At 44.8% G+C, this 12,599-nt stretch overlaps 1 protein-coding gene across 1 annotated transcript; it reads right to left on the minus strand.

Annotated features, from left to right (window-relative positions):
* Nucleotides 1–441: 441 nt before the first annotated feature.
* Nucleotides 442–1,593, minus strand: LOC110919958. The gene has a single exon (XM_022164204.1). The coding sequence runs from the start codon at nt 1,591–1,593 to the stop codon at nt 442–444; it is 1,152 nt and encodes a 383-aa protein (XP_022019896.1).
* Between the last annotated feature and the right edge of the window lie 11,006 nt (nt 1,594–12,599).

Below are 12,599 nucleotides of genomic sequence, written 5' to 3' on the forward strand. Positions count from 1 at the left end.
CTCACTCACAACCAAAGGCCCATCAAGGATAAACTTACCTTTGATGAAAGCCGACTGAGACTCCGAAATAACACTCCCGAGGACCGCCTTCAGCCTGTTAGCCAAAATTTTCGAAATAACCTTGTTGATGGCTCCAACCAAACTAATCGGACGATAATCCCCCAACCCAGCAGGATCCTTGACCTTAGGAATAAGCGCAATGAAGGAACCGGCACACCCACGAGAAAAACTCCCGGATGAGAAAAAGGCCTCCAGAATATTCACAAAGTCCGACTCGAATAAGCTCCAAAAGTGCTTAAAAAACCTGAAATTGAAACCATCGGGCCCAGGAGCCCTATCAGCCCCACACTCGAAAACGGCCTTTCTAATCTCGTCCTGACTAAACCTACGAGTCAGTAAAGCTCCGTCCGTATCCGAAAGAGTCTTGCAACCAGCCATATCTTAGGACGGTCTGACGATGTGAGGTTCTTTGAATTTATCCCTAAAAAACTCAAACACATACTTCTTGACCCGAGTAGGCTTGTCGCACCACACACCATCAATAACCAACCCAAAGATCCCGTTCCTAGCCTTTCTGTAATTAACCACCGAGTGAAAGTATTTGGAGTTTTCATCGCCATCCTTAATCCATCTGTCACGAGATCTTTGTCGTATATCCTTGGAGAAATTCTCCTCGGAGATAAGAATGATTTTCTTAGCTTCGGCCATCGCCCACTCTTCCTCTTCCTCCAATTCCCTTTCCTCTAAAGTTCGCTGAAGACCCTCTAAATCAGACTTAGCAATAGCAACCTCCCCTTCCTCTTTCGCCTTCAACTCATCTCTCCAATTCAGAATACGAGATTTAATAAATCTAAGTTTATTACTCAAATAGACATCAGGGGGCCCATCACCCACAAATCCGGAAGCAGCCCCCGAAACCACTTCATCATACCCGGGCCGGCCCAGCCACGAGTTAAAGCACCGGAAAGGGATCGGGCCGAAATTGGAGCTCTTCGTCGATAACAGCAAAGGACAATGATCAGAGAACAAATTACAAAGAGCCCTAAGACAAGTAGATGGCCACTTGGAAAAAAACTCAGCACTGACCAAGGCCCTGTCGATCTTGCTCATCTTTCTCCCATTAGCCGCCCACCTCGTAAACTGTTTTTCCTGCATCTTGTACTCCAAAAGACTTGAGTTGAAAATAAAAGAATTGAAATTTCCCGCACACCGAGGCTTGAACATAGAATTCAGGCGCTCCTCAGGAAATCTAACCGCATTGAAGTCCCCAATTAACACCAAAAGACCCGAGTACCCCGAAACAATCCCTTCAAGCAGATCCCATAAATCCTTTTTAGCTGAAATACCCTGAGGCGTATAGACATTAATGATACAAATCGGAGAACCACAGCCCTTAAGGAACCCGTTAACCAGCAGAAAGTTCCTGTTCTTAGAACAATCAACATACGAGAAAACGGAGGGGTCCCAAATACAAATCAGCCCCCCAGAGAGACCAGACGAGTCCACCGAAGCTGACGAAAACCCCCTACCTCCCCATATTTTGGCCAAAACAACATCATCAACAGCAGCTAACTTAGATTCTTGAATAGCCATAAAATGAACGTCAAACTTTGACCGAAGACTGCTCAACCACCTAGCCTTAGAATCACCCCCCAACCCCCTTATGTTAATGGATAAGAAATTCATGGGAAACCACCATTAATACCTTCATTAAGGATAGAGTCCTTCACCATCTTTTCAGCATTCTGGAGATCAATTCCTAGAGCTGCCCCCAATTTGATAGTAGCCGCTACTTCCTCGATCAACCTAGCACCCGATTCAGCCTCTTCATTCTCGATATCCGGCGACCCCTCTGAAGGACACTCAACTGCCTGATGCTCCGACTGCGGATTGGAGCTCCGGTTCAGATCCAAGGAAGCCTCGAGATCCCCTTCGGCACCCATCTGGCCATAAACCTTGCCGTTCAAATCCACGTTGTTCTGAAAAGAAAAGGGGCCTTTCTGAATCAACTCATCCAGGCCAAAAAGGTCATCTTTCTCCACTTGGGCTCTAGCCCGCTTCTTGGGCCTGGACTCCACTGGTGAGCCCATAGAAGCTGGCCCACATTTCCCTTTCCCTCTATTGAAACTCCTGGACCCACCTTTTTTGCATTTAATAGCTTTTTTATTACCAACCGCCTCTCCATTATCCCCACTACCGAAGTAATGACAAGACGAATCCGCCGCCGACATAGAGTTCAAACCATGATTACTGTTGACAGGACATTGACTGTTTAGATTCTCCCCCATAACCTTGGAACCCGAACCGTCTCCTCCTTCAACTTCCATCTCTTCACCTCCCCTACCTGAATTCACCATCTCCGGAGACTCCTTCTCCGGCGACAAGACCTCCGGCTCCATATCTCTAATGCAATCAGGCAACCACTCGCTATCATCTTCCGTCACCCAAACACGGAAAACCTTGTCCTTCCATCTCAGGCTCACAAACTCCCTCACACGGTACTCGTTTCCTGCCAGAATCCCGACACTCTTACCAGACAAATCCGTCTCTTCTTCAACGTCCTGAGGAACATAAACCGTTTTGCCAAAAAGGTCCCCAATCAGCCGAAAAACCTCCGAGCCACAAAGATGAACAGGAATGCCTTGGATCCTAATCCACGCGATACGTTCCACAGCTAACACTTGACCCTCCCATAAATCCAATCTCGAGAACCAGGGTCCCCATAGGTCCTTCTTGCTCAGAAAGGCCTCAGCTTCCTCCGAGCTTCCGAAGGTCACCATCAGAGACAACCCGCCCAGATATTGCAACCTCACGTAACTCACCTTCCCAATTCTTAACAAGCGATCAAAAAAGACTAGGGTATCCAAGTCCACCGTTCGACCAACCACTGCTGTCACACCCCCAAAATCCACCTGCGGAGTACCACCGCGTGGGAGCGTGACTGACCAGGATCAAGCCATCAATCATATTGAACATAGCATAATATAAATAAAGTAATTCGTAAAACTCCATTCAATACAATTGACGTTTCAAAACAATCATAGTATCAGTAGCGGAAGCATAAGTAAATAACCCAAGTAAACCATAAGTTCAATTATTCGAAATGTTTAAACATAGCGTTCTTAACCCACTGCCCACAACGTCCCGCTCCTCCAGTGCAAGCTCCATAAGTACCTAAGGTCCTGCAAGGCATGCAGCAGATAATCAACAAACTAGTTGAGCGAGTTCACAGTTTATAGTTTAGTTTGGGTAATAGTGCGTTTGTTCAATTAAGTTTCGTATCGTATCAGTTCCATCGCGGCCTCACAGGCATGTGTGCGAAGATTATGTTCGTTAGTTCGCGACCGTAGTCTTTACCGACCAGGGTGTGTGCGAAGGCAGTTGAGTAGTTCGTAAGCATCAACAGTTTAATCGTTCGTTACAGTATCAAAGTATGCACAAGTAATCATCCAACCCATTCCCACCCTGGGAACCCATGCCTTGGCTGTGTGAACTCACCTTGGTTTGCTCGGTATGCTAAGTTATGCACTCACAAGTAATTAATCACGTCCTATTGTATACACGTATAGTAAATCAGTTCATGGTCGAAATGTTACGCATGCAATTAATTGTTCACATAGCAGTTAGTTTGCATATCGGCACAGCACGTAGTATGGCACGAATACGTTCATCACTAAGCATGGCATGTCAATTAAATCAACATATGTTCTATTGTTCCAGACATTATTCAAAACCCTAATATCTTTCGAATCAAATCATTATCTTTCGACATCAGTAATCATAATCATCAAAATGATCCTTCGGTCCGAAGGTTATGTTTCGAACTAACACTATCTTTCGACCCAAGTTATCTTTCGGTCAAACTAGGTTTCGGTCAATTAATGGTTCGGTCAAACTATCTGTCGGTCAAACTATCCTTCGGTCACTACTACTATGATTCGAAGGATAGGTATCTTTCGGTCCAACAGTGGTTCGATCAATAAGTATCCTTCGGCTAGTAACAGTTACGTTTATCCGATTAACCCTTAACACAATTTTCACAAATCTGCTAACATCAACAAGATCAAACAAGCATACTTCTCATGTTTATCAAGAACCCTAATCTGAATAACCAGATCATTCAAGCTACAAGATTATTCAAACCATCCGATTTACACATATGTTTTGATTACATAAACTTGTCCGATTACAATATCCAGCCGATTATTAATCTGGTTAACATACATATCCAATTCGTATACAAATCCGAGGAACATCCAAATTCTACCAATCATTCACAACCGAAAAACATGCAACCCTAATATCTTTCAAAACATACATACTATCCGATCACGATATGAACAATTTGGTTAACATATATCCGACTAGTATACGTATCCGATAAATCATACAATCCACATATTACAAGTAAATCGGTAAATCATATAATCACATACACCTTAAATACTAACCGGAATTGAGAGCAAAAAGGGAATTGTTCAGCAAATAATCTCCGGGTGTTTGTAATTGCCGTCACACACGAACTGAAAACTAGGGTTTTTCTTTGAAAATAACCATCAGTTTACATGCATCCTTATATATACGTATCACAGTAATGGGCCAAGCCCAACAGAACAACTGGGCCGAAACATATCGAAGGATATGTTTCGAGCGCGAAGGATATGTTTCGAGCGCGAAGGATATGTTTCGAGCGCGAAGGATATGTTTCGAGACTTCATATGTTTCGACATCCTTCGATTCATGCATCATGTTTCGTGGAACATCCTTCGTAGGTTGGGCCATGATTCACACTAACTAGCTAACATACAGTACAAGTTTCACAATATGGAACCCATTATACACAATCAAACAATTATGCACAATCAAGCAATCAAACATATATATATACTTTCATATCAATCAAATGTGAAATTAAGTAATTAGTCAAACACATGCTCTTGTAATACGTATGAAATCAATCTTAGAAATTCGAGTTGTCACATTATCCCCAACTTGAAAGAAATTTCGTCCCGAAATTTGGTACGCACTTACTGAGGTAGCTAGGCAAGTTACATAGTTCACCGGTTTTCCTGGGGTGTCACATCATCCCCCCGTTGATTTGGAATTTCGTCCCGAAATTCAGTAGTAGTAGCTTCAGCCTCAGAAGTGGATGCATTGGTTTCGAATAGCTGGGGGTACTTTTCTCTCATCTGGTCTTCGCGTTCCCATGTATACTCTGGGCCACGCTGGGAGTTCCAACGAACTCGCACAAGAGGGATTCTCTTGTGTTTGAGGACCTTAACATCCCGGTCCGTGATTTCAACTGGTTCCTCGACGAACTGCAACCGCTCGTCGATAGTGAGTTCCTTAAAAGGAACTATGAGGGTCTCATCTGACAGGCACTTCTTCAGATTCGACACGTGAAATACATTGTGAACTGCACCGAGTTCAGGAGGTAGGTTTAATCTGTAGGCTACCTTGCCAATCTTTTCTAAGATTTCGAACGGTCCGACGTACCGCGGATTCAGTTTGCCTCTTTTACCAAAACGAACCACACCCTTCCAGGGTGAAACTTTCAATAAAACCCGGTCCCCGACCTCAAATTCCAATGGCTTTCTACGCTTGTCCGCGTAGGCTTTCTGACGGTCGCGTGCTGCCGCCATGCGTTGCCGTATCTGTGCTATCTTTTCTGTGGCGTCCACAACAATCTCTGGACCCGTAATTTGACTATCCCCCACCTCTGCCCAACAGAGAGGTGACCGGCATTTACGTCCGTACAATGCCTCGAATGGAGCGGCTTGAATGCTGGTATGGTAACTGTTATTGTACGAGAACTCCACCAAAGGGAGGTGCTTTTCCCAGCCGTTGCCGAAATCGATAACACACGCTCGGAGCATGTCTTCTAGAGTTTGAATAGTTCGCTCAGACTGCCCATCCGTCTGAGGATGATATGCTGTGCTCATGTCTAATCGTGAGCCGAAGGATTTGTGCATCGCTTGCCAAAGCTCTGACGTGAATCGTGCATCGCGATCCGAAATAATAGAAGTGGGCACTCCGTGCCTCGAAACAACTTCTTTAAGGTAAACATCTGCTAGGGTGGAGAACTTATCCGTTTCCTTGATAGCCAAGAAGTGAGCAGACTTTGTGAGTCGATCAACGATTACCCAAATAGTGTCATTCCCACGCTGGGATCTAGGCAAGCCCGTAACGAAATCCATGGAAATTTCTTCCCATTTCCCCTGCGGTATCTTGGGCTGCTGAAGTAGACCAGCTGGCTTCTGATATTCGACCTTGACCCTCGCACAGGTCAAACATTTTCCAACGTAAGTAGCGATGTGAGCCTTCATACTAGGCCACCAATAAGTAGTGCTGATGTCGTGGTACATTTTATCCGACCCTGGATGTACCGAATAGCGAGACTTGTGAGCTTCATCCATTACAAGTTCGCGTAACCCGCCATAAAGTGGGACCCAAATACGCCCCGTTACATAGTAAGCACCGTCTTCCTTTTGTTCCATGCGTTGCCTTGAGCCGCGTAAGGCTTCAGCTTTGACGTTTTCGGGTTTCAGTGCTTCTAACTGAGCAGCTCGTAACTGTGCAGGAAGACTGGACTGAATGGTAAGCTGTAGCGCTCGCACGCGCTTAGGTAGAGTGTCTTTCCGACTGAGGGCATCAGCCACAACATTGGCCTTGCCTGGATGATACTTGATGGCGCATTCGTAGTCGTTCAGAAGTTCAACCCATCTTCGTTGACGCATATTCAAATCCTTTTGCTTAAGGATATGCTCGAGACTCCTGTGATCGGTGTAAATCGTGCACCTGGTACCGTACAGGTAGTGTCGCCATATCTTAAGCGCGAAAACAACAGCTCCCAGCTCTAAATCGTGCGTCGTATAATTCCGTTCATGAACCTTGAGTTGCCGAGAGGCGTATGCGATAACTTTATCCCGTTGCATCAATACACAACCAAGCCCTTGTATTGATGCGTCACAATAAACCACGAAGTCATCCGTGCCCTCGGGCAGTGAGAGAATAGGCGCGCTGCAAAGCCTATCCTTTAAGTACTGAAAAGCGGTCTCTTGCGTATTACCCCATCTGTAAACGACACCTTTCTGTGTAAGCATAGTAAGTGGTTGCGCGATCTTTGAGAAGTCTTTAATAAATCGCCTGTAGTAACCTGCCAAACCCAAAAATTGGCGTATCTCTGTCGGTGTACGTGGTGCTGGCCAGTTTCTGATCGAATCAACCTTGGATGGATCGACATGAATCCCATCCTTGTTTACCACATGACCTAAGAAGTGGACTTCACGAAGCCAGAAGTCGCATTTTGAAAACTTTGCGTACAATTGCTCTTTTCGAAGAAGTTCCAAGATAAGGCGTAAGTGCTGCTCGTGCTCCTCCTGACTCTTGGAGTAGATCAAAATGTCGTCGATGAAGACGATAACAAACTTGTCGAGATAGGGTTTGCACACCCTGTTCATAAGATCCATGAAGACTGCTGGCGCGTTTGTAAGCCCGAATGGCATGACCAGAAACTCGTAGTGACCATAACGAGTTCTGAAAGCAGTTTTGGAGACGTCCTCATCCCGGACTCTCAGCTGATGATACCCTGACCTCAAATCGATCTTGGAATAGTAACACGACCCTTGCAACTGGTCGAATAAGTCATCTATGCGTGGAAGAGGATAACGGTTCTTCACCGTCACCTTGTTGAGTTCACGATAGTCGATGCACATCCTGAACGTACCGTCTTTCTTCTTCACAAATAACACTGGAGCTCCCCAAGGCGAAGAGCTTGGACGAATAAAGCCCTTTTCCAAGAGCTCTTGCAGCTGTTTCGACAGTTCTTCCAGTTCGGTTGGAGCTAAACGATATGGTGCGCGGGCTATTGGCGCTGCTCCAGGAGCCAATTCAATCTGAAACTCGACTTGACGATGAGGCGGTAAGCCTGGTAAATCTTCAGGAAACACCTGAGGGAAGTCGCGTACAACTGGGATATCCTCCAGCTTCTTTTCCTTTGCTGATGCATCAGTAACGAGGGCCAAAATGGCAGTATGCCCCTTTCGTAAACATTTCTGCGCCTTCAAGTAAGAGATGATGCCAACCACAGCACCACTCTTGTCGCCCTGAACTGCGAGAGGTTCTTGACTGGAGCGAGGAATACGAATAACCTTTTCCTTGCATAAGATCTCTGCGTGATGTTGAGATAACCAATCCATGCCGATGACGACGTCGAAGCTACCCAAGACTATGGGTATAAGATCAATCGTGAAAGTCTGACCCGCTAGAACAATGCTACAACCCTTGACTACATGAGCGGCTTCTACACTTTTACCATTCGCTAGTTCTACGACGTGTTTAGTGTCTAGAGGTGTTGGTGTACGTTTTAATAAGTTACTCATTTTCATGGACATATAACTTGTATCAGCACCCGAATCAAATAAGACAGTAACATACATATCGTCGAGAAGAAACTTACCCATAACCACATTGGGATCATTCACTGCATCTCCTCGACCCAACACAAAAGCACGACCACGAGCTTCATTGCCGTTGTTGTTTCCCCCGTTGTTGTTGTTACCATTACCCTGATTGTTGTTATTCCCGTTGCCCTGGTTGTTGTTGTTATTGCGATTCTGGTTCAACTGGGGACAATCGCGTTTGTAGTGACCTTCAGCCCCACACTGGAAACACCCCCGGTTTCCACGCTGTGGCTGCTGCTGCTGATTCTGTGGAGCTGGCGGTGGAAGTTGCTGGTTCTGATTCACTGGTCGCGCGCTTCTACAATCTTTGGCCTCATGGCCCATCTTGTGGCATCTTTGACATTGACTCCTGCGACATCCTCCACTGTGGTGTTTGTTGCACCTGTTACACCACGGGTGATTTCCCTTATAACCACTATGTCCCTGACTGCCCGATGACTGCTGACTCGGACTCTGGTAATCGTTGGTGCGACGTTGCTGAGTTTGGGACTGAACAGACGCTGATCCCCTGCTGGAATCCCCGTCCCACTTTCTTTTATTCTCGCTGGGTGTGGCAGAAGTAGCAGCAGTGGGAGTGACTGAAGTAACAGCTGTAGCAGTAGCGCCGACACGCTTCGGCAGTTTATTCTGATCCACTGCCTGATCGGTGATGCGGTGAGCGAGACGCTGTATTTCCTGGATATTGTTGAGGTTAGCCGAGGTAACGTGGCTCTGTATTTCTGGCACCAAACCTTTAAGATACAACTCGATACGCTTGTAAGGAGGGTCCACCATAGTTGGACATAACACAGCCAACTCATTTGATCTCTTGGTGTAAGCTTCAATTTCCGAACCAACCATCTTCAGATTATACAACTCGTCCTCCAACTTGTGAATGTCTTCTCTAGTGCAGTATTCCCTCTTGATCAGTTCTTTGAATTCATTCCAGGGTGTGGCGTTAGCAGCTGCCAACCCTAAAATCTGCACTTGTGCGTTCCACCAAGTGAGCGCAATCCCTTCAAGTGTGCCAGTGGCGAATTTCACCCTGCGAGCCTCAGGGCATTCACACATCTCGAAAACTGACTCGAGCTTTTCAAACCAGTGGAGGAGTCCAACTGCTCCCTCCGTGCCACTGAACGAGCTAGGACGACAGTCCATGAAAGTCTTGAAGGTACACGCAGGTTGTTGCTGAGCGGGTTGACCTATTGTGTACGAATAGGGCAAAGTTAAGTACGAGAATTAATGTAGGATCTAAAGATCCTAGTGTCTATACTGCAGGGTATACTACCTGCTTGGGCGGCTGCAACTGCCGCAGCAACGAGAGCCTCTAGCTGGGCTTGAGTCATGGTAATTCGTGCGGCCATTGATCTTCACATCAAAGGCAACATAAGTGAGAAAGGTTCGCGAATAGTGCGATGACAGAAGAGTGTAAGCACATAAGTATTCTCATGCAATGTCAAGTTGTGAGCAAGGTAATGTAAGCATACTACGAGCAAAGTTCTATGCAAATTCTAGCATGTAGGCAATAAACATAAACCTTATTACCTAGGAAGTTGAGTCTTGCACGTGGAGCGAAGCGTCGTTGTGGATCGTTGAGAGCACTGTTCTGGTTATAGTCTGGTTTTAATAAAAACGTTTTTCCCATATTAAAACCAAGTTCTCTATAACCAATGGCTCTGATACCAATCTGTCACACCCCCAAAATCCACCTGCGGAGTACCACCGCGTGGGAGCGTGACTGACCAGGATCAAGCCATCAATCATATTGAACATAGCATAATATAAATAAAGTAATTCGTAAAACTCCATTCAATACAATTGACGTTTCAAAACAATCATAGTATCAGTAGCGGAAGCATAAGTAAATAACCCAAGTAAACCATAAGTTCAATTATTCGAAATGTTTAAACATAGCGTTCTTAACCCACTGCCCACAACGTCCCGCTCCTCCAGTGCAAGCTCCATAAGTACCTAAGGTCCTGCAAGGCATGCAGCAGATAATCAACAAACTAGTTGAGCGAGTTCACAGTTTATAGTTTAGTTTGGGTAATAGTGCGTTTGTTCAATTAAGTTTCGTATCGTATCAGTTCCATCGCGGCCTCACAGGCATGTGTGCGAAGATTATGTTCGTTAGTTCGCGACCGTAGTCTTTACCGACCAGGGTGTGTGCGAAGGCAATTGATCAGTTCGTTCGCGACCATAGTCTTTACCGACCAGGGTGTGTGCGAAGGCAGTTGAGTAGTTCGTAAGCATCAACAGTTTAATCGTTCGTTACAGTATCAAAGTATGCACAAGTAATCATCCAACCCATTCCCACCCTGGGAACCCATGCCTTGGCTGTGTGAACTCACCTTGGTTTGCTCGGTATGCTAAGTTATGCACTCACAAGTAATTAATCACGTCCTATTGTATACACGTATAGTAAATCAGTTCATGGTCGAAATGTTACGCATGCAATTAATTGTTCACATAGCAGTTAGTTTGCATATCGGCACAGCACGTAGTATGGCACGAATACGTTCATCACTAAGCATGGCATGTCAATTAAATCAACATATGTTCTATTGTTCCAGACATTATTCAAAACCCTAATATCTTTCGAATCAAATCATTATCTTTCGACATCAGTAATCATAATCATCAAAATGATCCTTCGGTCCGAAGGTTATGTTTCGAACTAACACTATCTTTCGACCCAAGTTATCTTTCGGTCAAACTAGGTTTCGGTCAATTAATGGTTCGGTCAAACTATCTGTCGGTCAAACTATCCTTCGGTCACTACTACTATGATTCGAAGGATAGGTATCTTTCGGTCCAACAGTGGTTCGATCAATAAGTATCCTTCGGCTAGTAACAGTTACGTTTATCCGATTAACCCTTAACACAATTTTCACAAATCTGCTAACATCAACAAGATCAAACAAGCATACTTCTCATGTTTATCAAGAACCCTAATCTGAATAACCAGATCATTCAAGCTACAAGATTATTCAAACCATCCGATTTACACATATGTTTTGATTACATAAACTTGTCCGATTACAATATCCAGCCGATTATTAATCTGGTTAACATACATATCCAATTCGTATACAAATCCGAGGAACATCCAAATTCTACCAATCATTCACAACCGAAAAACATGCAACCCTAATATCTTTCAAAACATACATACTATCCGATCACGATATGAACAATTTGGTTAACATATATCCGACTAGTATACGTATCCGATAAATCATACAATCCACATATTACAAGTAAATCGGTAAATCATATAATCACATACACCTTAAATACTAACCGGAATTGAGAGCAAAAAGGGAATTGTTCAGCAAATAATCTCCGGGTGTTTGTAATTGCCGTCACACACGAACTGAAAACTAGGGTTTTTCTTTGAAAATAACCATCAGTTTACATGCATCCTTATATATACGTATCACAGTAATGGGCCAAGCCCAACAGAACAACTGGGCCGAAACATATCGAAGGATATGTTTCGAGCGCGAAGGATATGTTTCGAGCGCGAAGGATATGTTTCGAGCGCGAAGGATATGTTTCGAGACTTCATATGTTTCGACATCCTTCGATTCATGCATCATGTTTCGTGGAACATCCTTCGTAGGTTGGGCCATGATTCACACTAACTAGCTAACATACAGTACAAGTTTCACAATATGGAACCCATTATACACAATCAAACAATTATGCACAATCAAGCAATCAAACATATATATATACTTTCATATCAATCAAATGTGAAATTAAGTAATTAGTCAAACACATGCTCTTGTAATACGTATGAAATCAATCTTAGAAATTCGAGTTGTCACAACTGCCTTCCCATGCAGTTCACCAAAAGCCCTTACCTTGTCAGAAACCACCACCGACTTCTCTGAGGAGCACGAAACGCCTTTCAGCACCCCCCCAGAAGGACCCGCACCAGGCGGCTTAGGTTTCACCACGTCACTAAACGACCGCCGGTCCCTGTTAGCAGCAAAGCAACCGTCTCCTTGCTGAAAAGATCCCCCACCTTGACCACCAGATGCCTTTGGCTTAACCTGATCTCTAACCACCCGACTGTTCTCAACCGCAAACCGAGCGATGTTAACAATAAGTTTGGAACCTCCCATGTTCACCCCATGCAACGACTTCTCC

The sequence above is a fragment of the Helianthus annuus genome, chromosome 16 (assembly GCF_002127325.2).
Source record: "Helianthus annuus cultivar XRQ/B chromosome 16, HanXRQr2.0-SUNRISE, whole genome shotgun sequence".
NCBI lineage: Eukaryota > Viridiplantae > Streptophyta > Magnoliopsida > Asterales > Asteraceae > Helianthus > Helianthus annuus.

Excerpts from the sequence above, each read along its gene's own strand:
- LOC110919958 (XM_022164204.1), bottom strand. The coding sequence starts at position 1,593 with ATGGCTATTCAAGAATCTAAGTTAGCTGCTGTTGATGATGTTGTTTTG.